This window comes from Saimiri boliviensis, chromosome 9 (genome assembly GCF_048565385.1).
Source record: "Saimiri boliviensis isolate mSaiBol1 chromosome 9, mSaiBol1.pri, whole genome shotgun sequence".
Classification (NCBI taxonomy): Eukaryota; Metazoa; Chordata; class Mammalia; order Primates; family Cebidae; genus Saimiri; species Saimiri boliviensis.
In genome coordinates, this window is record NC_133457.1 from 64,323,401 (window position 1) to 64,337,409 (window position 14,009).

The following is a 14,009-nucleotide window of genomic DNA, read 5'->3' on the forward strand; positions in this document are numbered from 1 at the left end:
AGGAGCCCCCTAAGAAGTACGTTAGCCTTGACTTGTTTGTCCTGCTCTTCCGGCAGTCAGGATTCTTTGTGAACAAGGGTAACAGTTTTATACACCTTAATATTCCCCCAGTGCCTCGTCATGAGTCATTCAGCAAATATTTCTTGCGTGCACTAATACGTGCCAGACACCAGTCTAGGTACCAGGCACGCAACAGTGAACAGACCAAGGTTCCCATTCTCTGGAGCTCACGCTGTAAGCACTAGATGATACAGAGGATAAAAAATAAGTGTGGAATAAAGCAAAATCCCTTCACTGACAGTGTGTTCTGAGAGCTCCAGGAGTCTCTCTTAGAATAGGGCAAACCTACCCCCACCTCCACCACCATGTTCCTGCAGCCCAGGTTTCCAGGCCAGATCGTGTCTCCACTTCTTCAGCAAGTCGCTGTGATCTTGAATCCTGTAGTCAAAGCAGCACCAGCCCTCATCGACCCCCTGTATTTGATGGCTCAGGTCAGGTATTACTCAGGTGAGCGGGGGTCCTGACAGCCAGGTAGGGCCTTGCAAGTACCTGATGGAGCTTTGTGTCCATAGACTTCTTGCCTGGGATACCACACACACACACAGACACACACACACCACACACCACACATACCACACACACACCACACACACCCCCCACACACACACAAAACACCACACACACACCACACACACCCCACACACACACACACCACACACACACCACACGCCACACACACACCATACACACCCACACACATACAAAACACACCACATACACACACACCACACACACACCACACACACACCCCACACACACCCCACACATCACACACACACACCACACACCACACACACAAACTCACATACCCCACACAACCACACACCACACCATACACCACAAACCACACACACACACCACACCATACACCACACACACACCACACACCCATACACAGCACACACACATACCACACACACACTACCCACACCCCATACACACACCACACACACACACACACCACACACCACACACCACACACACACACACACACAGGCTCCTTGCCTGGGACACTACACACACACACGCTTAGGCACACACACCACATGCACACACTGCACTCATGCACACACACAGCACACACGTGCGCACACAGTGCACGCATGCACGCGCACACAGCACATGCACGCACACAGTGCACACACGCACGTGCACACCGCACACACGCACGCACACAGCACACACACACACACACACACACGCATTCACACACACACTGATGCACAGGCACATGCCCCTACAGGCCTGCCTACTCCCAGCCTCCATCCCCTAGTAAGCTTCCTGAGCTCTCACCAGCAGGGGTCTCTCCCACTCAGGCCTTTGTGGATTTACTAACGATCTGTGCAGGTAATAGTGAATTTCTTCTGAGATACAGTAGTACCAAAAATAGGCAAAAGTTCCCTCGTGGAGCTTGCATTCTAGTAAGGGGAAATTGACAACTCAATGCAGGCTCCATGAGGGAGCACATGGTGTTTTTTGCTAGAACATGGTAATACTATGGAAGAAGGTAAAGCAGGCAGTAGTGCCGGGGTGGCAGGGTTGCAGTGGTGAAAAGGTATCCAGAAAGGCCTGTGGAGAAGTGAGAACCCTGTTCCATTAGGCCCTCAGAGCCTCTGGGGGCCCTTTCACCTTCTCCCAACTCGGCCCAGGCACTGGAGAGAGAGGGGAGGAGAGGAAAATCCTGCCCATGGGTGCTCATTGTCCTCTGACACAGAGCCCTCCCCTGAAGTATTGTCTCCCTGTGGCCTCACCACATCCTACCTGCCTACAAACCAGGCTAATCTCTGGTGTTCTGGGGGTGTCCAAAGGGATCAGAATGCTGTAGCCATGTGTCTGTCTGCTGGCACTGCATTATGTGGGTTGCCCGCTGCTGAGAGCTTTTCTGTCTTCATCCTTGGTCCTCCCTATGTTCATTTGGGTGCCAGGTTTCCCCACAGCTTCAAGGTATCCGGGATACAAGGCCAGGGTGAGAGGACTTTCCCTGGGTGCTGGCATGTGCCAGCAGATTTGGGCCCAAAGTAAGGTCTCCAGCTGCGTAGGTTGCCACGGCGACCTCTTCACATTTCCACACCACGTAGGAAGGAGCAGGGAAGCTTGGGACCCAGAAGCAGGTGCTCCTTTACCCACCAGGTTACGGATCCCAAGTAGAAGCTGTCGAGAGACCTGACTGCAAGGGAAGAGAGTGCCCCTACCAACTCACCACACCCCACCCCTAGGCTGCTGCTACCACCCTGTAAGTGCCAGCCTGTGCAGGGAGGTCCTTCAGCCCCCAAGTGCCAGGGAGTTCAGCATTGAAGCTCAGAAACCCAACAGGCCTGGACATAAATACCAACTTTGTCCCTTCCAAGCTGAGTGGCTTACGTCACTGGAGCCCCAGGTTCCACATCTGAAAAAACCAGAACAGTAGCACCAACCTTGCAGGATTGGGCAAATAGTCAATCAGACTTTCTACAGTGCTTTGCACGTGTGGAACACAGAGCTGACAGTTGCTGTTACCACTAGGTTTTGTTCCGCTTTTAGGTGTGGGAATTGAGACTGAATGTGTTCCCCGGAGCTTCTGGATGGAGAGTCAAGTGACTTAGCTATCTCCCGGAGGGTTACAGAGACAAGAAGGGCGTTACACTGAGGTTTGAGTTTCCTGGCTTTTGTCCAAGTCAAGAAAACAACTGTGTAGTTTTAATTTTAGCTGGACCCTGAGTGAAGCAGAACAAAACTGGCTAAATACTCAACTTTGGGTATTTCTGGGAAGAGGACACATAACATTCATCTGCCTGTGCATGTCAGGCCTTAGGAGTCCCTGGGGAGCCCTCGCGTAGAGGTCTGTGTACTCTTTCTAGGAGAGCTGGAGAATGCCCAGAGCACCCTGCAGCGTTGCCTGGAGCTGGACCCCGCCTCCGTGGATGCCCATCTCCTCATGTGCCAGATCTACTTGGCTCAGGGCAACTTTGGCATGTGCTTCCACTGCTTAGAGCTCGGTGTCAGCCACAACTTCCAGGTGGGCGCCGTGTCCTCCTCTCCGCATCCTAAAGCCCAGCTAGCGGCAGACCCCGTTTGCTTCGGAGAGTAGCCTCGGGGGCTAGTTGTGTCCAACAGATCTTTCTGCTGGTCCAAAGGAGGGTTAGCCTCAGTGGGCTCCTGAGGCTTCCCTGACCTGGCCGCTGTGTGCTGCAGTAGCAGCAGAGGGAACTGGAGCCTCTCGCTGTGCTGTACTCCTAGGTCCGAGATCACCCGCTCTACCACCTCATAAAGGCCAGGGCCCTCAACAAGGCTGGAGACTATCCAGAGGCCGTAAAGACACTGAAAATGGTCATCAAATTGCCAGCCCTGAAGAAGGAAGAGAGCAGGAAGCTCCTCAGGCCCTCTGTGCAGCCCAGCCAGCGGGCATCCATCTTACTGGAACTGGTGGAGGCCCTCCGGCTGAATGGGGAGCTGGTAAGAAATGCCATGCTCTCTTCCCTGGGGATTGGGGCACACTGGAGGCTCAGGGCAGGCCCAGGAACCAAGTTCTTTGATTCTGCCCAGTGTCTACTTGTGCATCGAGCGGAATGTCTGTTTGACTCCCATGTTTTAGCACGAGGCCACCAAGGTCATGCAGGACACCATCAATGAGTTCAGTGGCACCCCAGAGGAGAACCGCATCACCATTGCCAACGTGGACTTGGTCCTGAGCAAGGGCAATGTGGACGTGGCACTGAACATGCTGAGGAACATCACATCCAAGCAGTCGTGCTACATGGAAGCCAGAGAGAAGATGGCCAGCATCTATCTGCAGACCCTCAGAGACAGGCACCTCTACATCGGCTGCTACCGGTGAGCCCCACAGGCAGCACAGTGCTAGCTCCTTCTCTGATGGTATCATAGGGAGTGTTTCCTTCAGATGGCGTTTCTTCAACCCGGGTCTCCAGAATGTGCCCTTGGAGTGTAGTTGATAAATGTATGGAATTGTCCGTGGGTTAGCATTTGAACATGAAAGGCCAGTAAGCCCTGCTCGTAGATGAGTTCTGAGGATACAGAATTGAATTGGCCCTGAACCCTGCTTGCCTCCTCCTCCCCCGTTTGCACTCCTGCTTGGTGGGAGACGGTGGACCCGGTTCTCAGAGCAGACACACTGAAGCTCCAAGCTGCCGTCTCTGTATGATTTGGTGTTGGGACCTCCAAGGCACCTTCCTCATCCCTTTCTTCTGGCAGAACTTCATCTAAGCAATTTAAAGTGGGCATTGGGGGTGCTGAGGGAGTAGGGAAGGCTCTCCAGCAGTGGAAACTAGGAACAGTATGGAGACACGGCCAGATTGGAGTTTTAGAAAGAGTGACATGGAGAGGGATCTGGAGGGATAGGTGGTGGAGTGAGAGGAACAGGTAGAAGGCTTGGCCATGGCCTAGTTAGAGAGATGGGTGTGGGGAGCCTGACTCAGGTAGCTAGTACAGTGCCTCGTGCACAGGGGGCTTTCTATACATATTGGTTGCTGAATGAATAAATGTCAGCCAGAATCAGTGGGAAGGAAGTGAAGGAGATGACTTCAGAAACAGGAGGGGTGTGTGAGCCTGAGATAAGCTTTCGGTTACTCTTGCTTGCAGTGAGCTCTGTGAACATCTGCCCGGCCCCCACACCAGCCTGCTGCTGGGTGACGCTTTCATGAGCATTCTGGAGGTGAGTGAGAGGCCTCACAACCTTGCCAAGTGGCCCCCATGCTCACTTCTCCCATGGGAGAGAAGAGAAGATCCAAAGACACTTTTTCCACCAGCCCGAGAAGGCCCTGGAGGTCTATGATGAAGCCTATAGACAGAACCCACAGGACGCCTCCCTGGCCAGCAGAATTGGGCAAGCTTATGTGAAGGCCCACCAGTATACTGAGGTCAGGCTGGGATGGGTGTGAAGGGGTGGGGAGGGCCACCTTCCACAGGGAAGGTGCGGGACTGGGGAGCTCTGGACTGGGGGAGAGTGGCTGAGTTTCCACTCAGCTCTTTGCTGAATGGGGTACCAAGGGAAGAACTCAGCAACTTTCTGCCGCCAGCCACACCTGCTCAAGCTGAGGCTTACACCTGTGCCAGTCGGGAGGCGCACCTTTTCACCTTAGGCTTCTGTGTTCTGGAGGGACACACTGGCGTGGTGGCTGCTGAGGGAAACGTGGTGTCAGGCACCGAAGCGCAGAACCAGACCAGAGGCTAATGTTTATTGTTTGCACTAAGGCAACTGAGTATTATGAGGCTGCTCAGAAGATTAATGGACAGGACTTTCTGTGCTGTGATCTGGCCGAACTGCTCCTGAAGTTAAAGAAGATCAATAAAGCAGAAGAAGTTTTGAAGCAGGCACTGGAACATGACGTTGGTGAGGCAGCATTCTAACTCATTGCTAGCATCTGGAGCAGGCATGCTCCTCCCCCACTCCCATTAGCTGGAATCCTGAACCCAGGCCTCCCCACCTACCCAGCTTCCCTGGAGCCAGTGAACTAACACTGATTTGAGTTTCCATTTAACAGTCCAAGACATCCCATCCATGATGAATGATGTTAAGTGCTTGCTTTTGCTGGCAAAGGTTTACAAGAGCCATAAAAAAGAAGCTGTGACAGAAGCTTTGAAAAAGGTAATTGACAAGCAGACTCAACCTCTTTATCTGCCATCTGCTGATGGGGGCTGAAGAGGAGGGAGGAGAGACCTGTAGGTCTGGAAGGCCCCGACCTCTTCCTTAAGAAAGGGCCTAGGTTAGGCCGGAGGCGATGGCTCACACCTGTAATCCCAGCACTTTGGGAGGCAGAGAGAGGCAGGCAGATCACCTAAGGTCAGGAATTTGAGACCAGCCTGACCAATATGGTGAAACCCTGTCTCTACTAAAAATACAAAATTAGCCAGGCGTGGTATCGCAGGCCTGTAATCCCAGCTACTTGGGAGGCTGAGGCACGAGAATCACTTGAACCCGAGAGGCGGAGGTTGCAGCGACCCAAGATCGCGCCATTGCACTCCATCCTGGGCAACAAGATTGAAACTCCATCTCAAACAAACAAACAAAAACACCTTCACTTACTTTCCCATCTTGGTTCATTCAGTGGTGGTGCACTAACACGCTCTGAGCTGGCCTAGGCTGGGGAAGGCAGGAAGTAAGAGTGCCTTTGTCCTCAAGGGGGATATTAGAGATAATGATGATGACAATGACAATAGTTCCATGCTTTTGGTTACCTTCTGTGCTACAGTTCTCTAGGCTTTTTGCTTTCTTATTGAATAATCGCAGTAGCCCTTTGTGATAAGCATTGTGACAGTCCCATGTAACAGACAACCTCTCTAGGAGGCTGAAAAACGTGCTCAAAGTTAGCTTCAGTAGTGTTAGTCTGTGTTCTGTTGGCTTATGCCAGAATACTTGAAACTGGGTAATTTATAAATTTCCTAGAGTTCTGGAGGCTGGGAAGTCCAAGGTGGAGGGGCCACGTCTGGTGAGATCCTTCCTGCTTGGGGGAAGGGGGCTCTGTAAAGAGTGCAGTGCAGGGCATCACATGTGGGCAGGGGCGCCAGGCGTGCTAAGATGCTCACTCCAGCCTCTCACCCTCTTATGAAGCCACCGGTCCACTCACATCGTAGCCCATTAGTCCGTGAGTGCTTTCATCCATTTAGGAGGGCAGGTGCCTCATGATCCTGTCACCCCTTAAGGGCCCCAGCTTTCACAGCTGCCACATTGGGGATGAAGTTTCCAGCACGTGACATTTGGGGACGCATTCACAGCAGCGGTCGTGTTGCTTCTCAGCAGGGATAGGATTTTGTTGTGTGAACATCATAGAAGGTACTTTCACACACCCAGATGGTATAGCTGACATCACACCTAGGCTATCTGGTGTAGCCTACTGCTCCGAGGCTACAACCCTACACAGCATGTTACTCTACTGAATACTGCAGGCAGTCGTAGCTCATGAGAAGTATCTGTGTATCTAAACATAGCTGAACATAGAAAATATACACTGAAGATAACAATATATTGTGTGGAACCAGCATCCAATATGTGGTCTGTCATTGACTGAAGTGGCGGAGCTGAGATCTGAGCGAGGTCTGGCCTGTCCCAGCCCTTGCACGTTCCGCACTGGCTGCCTCTGATCCGAGAGCCCCCAGCCATTCCTTTCACGTCTTCCTCTCCTTTTCCCCCCAGGTGTGTGGCCTCAAACTTCTTCCTAGAGGATGCTCTCTCATTCTAGAGCAGGCGTCCCCAAACTACGGCCCGCGGGCTGCATGCAGCCCCCTGAGGCCATTTATCTGGCCCCCCACTGCACTTCAGGAAGGGGCACGTCTTTCATTGGTGGTCCGTGAGAGGAGCACAGTATGTGGCGGCCCTCCAACGGTCTGAGGGACAGTGAACTGGCCCCCTGTGTACAAAGTTTGGGGATGCCTGCTCTAGAGGAAGAGCCCACTCCCTGGCTCCTTGAGCTGAGTTACCCCCTTGTGTACCTCTGGATTCCCACTGCTCTTTTCGGCCCTTGGGGAGCCAAGAGCTGATTGCTCCCCACGTCCTGCAGCTCACCCCTGGCATCAGCACTTCCGCTTGCCCTAGTGTCCTCTGCTTACTCACCTGGTCATTTTGTGTGGTAAATATTTGTGGGTGTGTCCTCAAATTCCCAGCAGGACAGCAAACAGAACAGTCTAGTGTGTGCCTTGAGCACCTACTGTGTGCTAGTTCTAGCCTGTAGTGCAGCGACGTGAATTAGACACAGTACCTCAAGGTGTGATGGAAGCAGGTGGACTGGCTAAGTAACAAAACTGGTTAAGTTTTGTCTGAGCACCTTCGCTTCCACTCCCCAGAGGCAGTGCCGGCTTCCCTCGTGTACTTAGCCAGTGGCTTTGCCTATTCAGAGTGACCCAAATTTGCCCAAGGGCACTTAAGATGTCATTTTTCATACTTCTGGCTCTGAATCAAGAGCTTGGGGCTTTCTGTGAACTGGTGTGTCAGGTTCTGAGTTTCTGATCCTGGCTTGATCGGTTTCCCAAGGCCTTGGACCTCCAGTCTCGGATACTGAAACGAGTTCCACTGGAGCAACCAGAAATGATCCCTTCCCAGAAGCAACTGGCAGCCTCCATCTGCATCCAGTTTGCGGAGCACTACCTGGCAGAGAAAGAGTATGAGAAGGCGGAACGGTCTTATAAGGATGCCCTCTCCTACTTGCCCACTGACAATAAGGTGAGTGGCCCTCAAAGCAGGAGGCTACTTTCTCTGTCAGGGCACAATCTTTGCTGAGCTCCCTGACTAGGTGCTTGGGGCAGTTCCTTCTCCATTCTTCCTGAGGAGTCACAGATATGATGGGCATGGGAGGCCAGCTAGCAGTGGCCCCTGGGGTCAGGTACCTGCCTCTGCTGACCTGGGGCCTCGCCTGTGGCAGCCCTTGGAGCAAGGTCTCACCTTGGACAGCTGAATGTGGAGGGTGGAGTGGGGAAGACATTGCTGAAAGTCACATTAGTCTGACACCTTCAAGTCCCCCTTGGAGGTGGGGAGATGAGGGTTGTAGCTGCCAGGGCACTCTGGGTACGAAGTGTAGGCTGAGCTTCCGAGAGGGTCTAGAGTTGTGAGGGAGGTGTGGCTCCAGGTAAGGGAACCATGGTTGGAGTTCATGCTAACACAGTAGATGAAGAGCTTAGTGACAGATCCATTCACTCATTTAATACTCACTCATTTAACAGATACCTAATGTAATATGTGCCAAGTACTGTGCCAGGCTCGACACACAGTGGGGCAAGGCTTGGTCACTGCCCACAGATTACCTTTGGGCAAGGGCATGTAGACAGCACAGGCAGCACTAATGCCATGCGGTACCTGCTGGCAGGGGGGTGCAGGGCACCACGGGAACTCGGAGGAATGGTACCTGCTCTAGAGTATGGGGCAAGAGGCTCTCAGACCAGTGAGCCCAGAGTTGAAGCTGAAGGATGAGTATGTGTTAGCTTGGCCTAACTTTCAGAGGTTAGTAAGATGCAGGGCATGACAGGAGAACTGGGTAGGACAAGGGGAGGGCCAGAGGCCTTCACTCGGGGAATTTGAGATGTGTTTTGAAGGCAGAGCTGATAGAAGTGGGTATGAGGGAGAGAGCTGCCAAGGACAATCCCAGGGGTTTCCCATGATGTTTCTTATATTATATCCGGCCTTGTCCCAGGTGATGCTGGAGCTGGCACAGCTCCACCTGCTCCAGGGGCACCTGGACCTGTGCGAGCAGCACTGTGCCATCCTAATGCAGACTGATCAGAACCATGAGACTGCTTCTGTGGTAGGCAGCCCAGCACCCGCTCCCTCCCTCCCTCTCTCCCCAGGGTTCCTGTGACCAGATGTGGGCTGCTTCCTAGCCCCACAGCCTCAGAGCCTCACTGACACACCTCTGAGGAGCTGTCAGACAGAGGGGACTCAGTGCTGCACTGCTCTGCCCGTTAGCAGGAAGGGGTGGGCTGGCTGGCAGTGGGCAGCATCAGCCTCCTGGGCCAGTCTAAGGTGGGGTGAGGGTGATTTACTCCAGGGGAGATCACGTTCACTGTGGGTAGCAGCAAGGGTGCGACAGGTTCCTGGGGCTTCGGGAAAAGCCCTCCCCTGTCCTGCCTCTCTGCTCCCTGTCATTCAGACCTCCAGGGCTGGCCCAGAAGCAGGAGCTGAGCCCCTGCAGAGCAAGGAGGGGTCCTCCTCTCTCCCTCTGCTGCCTGGCAGTTCTCAGAATGGGTGGAGAGGCTTCCCCTGTAGGCAGTCAAAACGCCCCACTGGTCTCTACCCCTGGCCTGACCTTCCCACGTCCATCCTCAGCCCAACTCTCCTTGCCCCCGCACCCTGGGCAGTCCTCACCTTCTGGGTGGGGGCCTGAGGAACTCTCAGGTTTCTCCTGTGGCCGCTTCTCCCAAGGCCCAGGGAGGCGGCCTCACATGTCCTTTCCCACCTTCCCTTCTTACCACCATCGCCCCCGTGCTCTCCGCCTCCCCCTATACCCACGCAAGCCACCACTGTCGGGAAATCTGGAGCCTTCTGTGTTTTCTGATAGCTGATGGCTGACCTGATGTTTAGAAAGCAGGAGCATGACGCGGCCATCAATCTCTACCACCAAGTCTTGGAGAAAGCGCCAGGTAATTCCGCCCATGGAGACTGCCTGCATCAGTTCCCTCTGAGCAAACGCTGCTCTCCCAGAGAAGGGTGGGCCCTCTCCCTCCTTCCTGACGGGGCAGAGGAAGCCCCTTCCTCCCTGATTGTTCCAGAGAAGCAGGAAACTGATAAAGGCCCAATGGAACGTGCCGGCCCTTCCCGAGTCCAAGGGGCCAGTTCCTGGTCTCAAGGACTTGGCACTGGACCTAGGACAGCCTGTCTGTCCCCAAACCACAGCCCCTGGGTCTCGACACAGTCCTCTTTTGAGGTCACAGCCACCTGGAGGGGACTAGAAATTTCTCCCCTGTTACATAGCTTCATCCCCATTCACTGCAGTGTAAAACTGCCCCTTCTTGCTGGGGAAAGGGGCCAGACCTGAGGCTCAGGCTGGAGCTCTGGGAGGCACATGGCAGTGTGCTCACAGGCCCAGCAGATGACCATGGTGAGGAGTGTGGGTCCTGGGGCTAGGCTGCCTGGGTCCGAGTCCCAGTCTAGCACTTACTGGTTGTATAACTTTGGTTAAATTACTTCTCTATGTCTCAGTGACCTCATCTGTAAAACAGATACAATAAGAGTGCCTGCCTAACCTTGCAGTTAATGTATAGGTAAAGCTCTTAATGCCAGGTACGACGTAAGTGCTATATAAGCGTTAGCTGCTATTCTTTATTATTGTTAAGCATAATTATTATTCTTTACTTTACACAACTCTGGAGACCAGTGGAAACTCCAGCTGTTGGAATGTCCCTGCCAGCCCAGATGGGCAGTATCTCTTGGCTCCTCCTAGGGGCCCAGCACCCCCACATGATACAGCTACTGGGTATCAGCTTGGAGATTTCTGTCTCTTATTTTAGACAATTTTTTGGTATTGAATAAATTAATTGATCTGCTAAGAAGAAGCGGTAAACTTGAAGACATTCCTGCCTTCTTTGAATTGGCCAAGAAGGTATCCAGCCGGTTGCCTTTGGAACCAGGGTTCAACTACTGCAGAGGTATCTACTGCTGGTGAGTTGGGTGTAGCTTGCTGAGGGCAGCTCTGTAGGAGGCCCTGCTGGCAGCTAGGCTAGGCCGTGCTCTGCACAAAGGGCACCGACATTCTGTCTCCAGGATACCTGGGCCCAGCAAGTGAGGGCCCACAGGGGCGGGGGTGCAACCTTCAGAAGTCAGGGAGAGCCTGCAGCCTCTGGATGGAGGCCAGGTGAGGGCCACTTGTGTAGGCCACTGGCCTGTATCTGACACCCAGGTCCGACACCCCTGTCTCCTCCAGGGGAGCTGGGAAACCAGCGATCCAGCCTCTGTTTCGTGCAGACTCACAAAGCTGCCCTTGTATATCCCTGTCCCGTCTGGGCCTGAGTTTCCCTCACCAATTCTTGGTGTTTTCTCCACTACAGGCACACAGGGCAGCCCAATGAAGCCTTAAAGTTCTTGAACAAGGCTCGCAAGGACAGCACTTGGAGCCAGAGCGCCATCTACCACATGGTGCAGATCTGTCTGAATCCAGACAATGAGGTTGTGGGCGGAGAGGCTTTTGAGAACCAGGAGGCTGAGATCAAGTAAGGGCACGTCGGGGTAGGGATGGAACCCTGGGGAAATTAGAGAGAGTCTGCAGCCCCTGGGTGGAAGCCGCGTGAGGGCCACAGGGGCAGGCCACCAGCCTGCATCTGACACCTGGGTCTAGTACCTGCAGCTACACGGAGAAAAAGGAGTTGGAGCAGCAGGGTGTGAGCACTGCCGAGAAACTGCTGTGTGAGTTTCACCCACACTCAGCCTCCAGCCAGACCCAGCTGCAGCTGCTGCAGGGCCTCTGCCAGCTGGCCACCAGGGAGAAGGCTAACATAGAGGCTGCGCTGGGCAGATTCCTCCAGATAGCGCAGGCTGAGGTGCTGCTGGTGGGGACTGGAGGGTGTGGGGAGGCGGTGGGGCAGAGGCTGACCGCCAAAGGGTGCTGACATCCACCTCCCACCTGGTGTGCAGAAGGAGAGCATTCCTGCCCTGCTGGCCTTGGCACAAGCCTACGTGTTCCTGAAGCAGATCCCCAAGGCACGTATGCAGTTGAAGCGCCTGGCCAAGGCCCCCTGGATGCTGAGTGAGGCTGATGACCTGGAGAAGAGCTGGCTCCTGCTGGCTGACATTTACTGCCAGGGCGGCAAGTTTGACCTCGCCTCAGAGCTGCTGCGGCGCTGTGTGCAATACAACAAGGCAAGGGGGGCACACACTGGGCCTGCGAGGCTGCGGAGAACATTCTGGCTACTCCAGGAGGGCGAAGCAGGCTTTGCAGGCAGAGGCCATGTGGAATAAGAACTAGTCAGGAAGGGGGGGCCAAGAGGGGCACATGGGCAACAGAATGGGAACCAAAATAGGAATGGGGATCAAGGGCGATGGACCAGGTAAGAGGAGGTGCACGGGGGTGGGGCATGTCCAGAGGAGGAACACTACATGGCAGAGAGAGATGGGACAGGCTCGCGGGTTCCAGCCTGGAGGGACTTTTGCAGGGCAGAGCAGGCCAGGAATGGGAGCGGCGGGACAGGAGGGCTGCAGGCAAAGGGGCTACCCCAGCATCCCGGGTAGCGGAGAGGAAGGCACACAGCTGGCCTCTTGCACAGGTGCAGGTACCCCGGGGTCCCTTGGCAGTTTGGTTTATGGCAGCTCACACCTGTCTCTTTGCCTGCTTCTGGTCTGGTCCCAGTCCTACCCTGGCCCAGGGAACCAGCTGCGGCTTCCCCTCTGCAGAGGCTCTAACTGGCTTTCCCTGCAGTCCTGCTACAAGGCCTATGAGTACATGGGCTTCATCATGGAGAAGGAGCAGTCCTACAAGGATGCAGTCACCAACTACAAACTGGCCTGGAAGTACAGCCATCACGCCAGCCCTGCCGTTGGTAAGGCAGCCAGCCAGGGTGCATGTGAATGGGTGTGCGAGGCAGGTGGCCAGGAGGACCCCCCCACCATGATCTGCACCCTGGCTGTTATGAGAACAGAGGGGTTCTCAGGTCATCAGGGTGCCACCATCCATGCTCTCCATGTCCCTGGTAGGCTTCAGACTTGCTTTCAACTACCTGAAGGACAAGAAATTTGTGGAGGCCATTGAGATCTGCCACGAGGTAAGCGGGCAGCCTTGGCAGGGAGGCCTGGCGAGCGGTGGGGAGCCCTGCCTGGTGCTGCAAACCCTTCTCTCTCTGCTCCAGGTCCTCAGGGAGCACCCCAACTACCCCAAGATCAGGGAGGAAATCTTGGAAAAGGCCCGAAGGTCCCTGAGGCCCTAGCTGGGGTCAAGGGGCCTGGGCCAGTGGAAGCCGTCAAACTACTGAAGTTGTGCGGAGGGATGGGAAGTGGGTCAGTGGAGACGGGACTCAGAAAATGACATATTCTTCCTCATTTATTTATTTATTTATTTTTATTAATTACATTCTTCCCCGTTTCTACAGTTTATGTGGTTTATTTTGAATCATGTCTCATCTGACCTAAGGGCCATCCCAAAGCTTTATGTTTTTAAGGCACAATACATTTTGCTGTGGGAAGAAAGACATCAACTGGCTTAACTTTTGCTGGGCTCACTGGGCGTTTTCTAACAGACCTCGCTTTTATCCCACACTCTTTGAGGGGAGAGAGGGGAGCCAAGAGGGGGCTCCTAGTGGAGTGGAGGTTGACAAGAATCCCCTTCAGCCATTTTTCAATGGTTTTTGCCCTTCTCCTGTCTGGTCTCCAGGATCCTGGAGCTAAAGAAGCAGCTGCCCCTCCCTGCTGTGCTGCCCCCTGAGTCTGCCTGGCAGTGGGCCCAGACGGGAGGACCAGCTGCACAAGGCCCTGCAGCTGAGGCCCCGTGTGAGAGGCCTGCAGGTTGCAGGGACCACTGTCCTACCCTGTCCGTGCATTCTGTTTC

General features: G+C 54.2%; 1 protein-coding gene across 1 annotated transcript in view; it reads left to right on the forward strand.

Moving 5' to 3' along the window:
* TTC21A (tetratricopeptide repeat domain 21A) overlaps positions 1 to 13,553 on the forward strand; it is a 30,704-nt gene extending 17,151 nt beyond the window's left edge. Inside the window, exons 12-29 of the mRNA XM_010341485.3 lie at positions 378 to 507; positions 2,898 to 3,055; positions 3,277 to 3,492; positions 3,632 to 3,870; positions 4,636 to 4,708; positions 4,803 to 4,913; positions 5,248 to 5,386; positions 5,538 to 5,641; positions 8,021 to 8,209; positions 9,174 to 9,284; positions 10,038 to 10,119; positions 10,987 to 11,137; positions 11,524 to 11,685; positions 11,811 to 12,012; positions 12,107 to 12,331; positions 12,888 to 13,008; positions 13,163 to 13,230; positions 13,315 to 13,553. Of these exons, the coding sequence (XP_010339787.1) occupies positions 378 to 507; positions 2,898 to 3,055; positions 3,277 to 3,492; positions 3,632 to 3,870; positions 4,636 to 4,708; positions 4,803 to 4,913; positions 5,248 to 5,386; positions 5,538 to 5,641; positions 8,021 to 8,209; positions 9,174 to 9,284; positions 10,038 to 10,119; positions 10,987 to 11,137; positions 11,524 to 11,685; positions 11,811 to 12,012; positions 12,107 to 12,331; positions 12,888 to 13,008; positions 13,163 to 13,230; positions 13,315 to 13,392 (2,559 nt within the window). The 3' untranslated portion in view covers positions 13,393 to 13,553. The remainder of the gene's footprint in view (positions 1 to 377; positions 508 to 2,897; positions 3,056 to 3,276; positions 3,493 to 3,631; positions 3,871 to 4,635; positions 4,709 to 4,802; positions 4,914 to 5,247; positions 5,387 to 5,537; positions 5,642 to 8,020; positions 8,210 to 9,173; positions 9,285 to 10,037; positions 10,120 to 10,986; positions 11,138 to 11,523; positions 11,686 to 11,810; positions 12,013 to 12,106; positions 12,332 to 12,887; positions 13,009 to 13,162; positions 13,231 to 13,314) is intronic.
* The last annotated feature ends 456 nt before the right edge of the window (positions 13,554 to 14,009 follow it).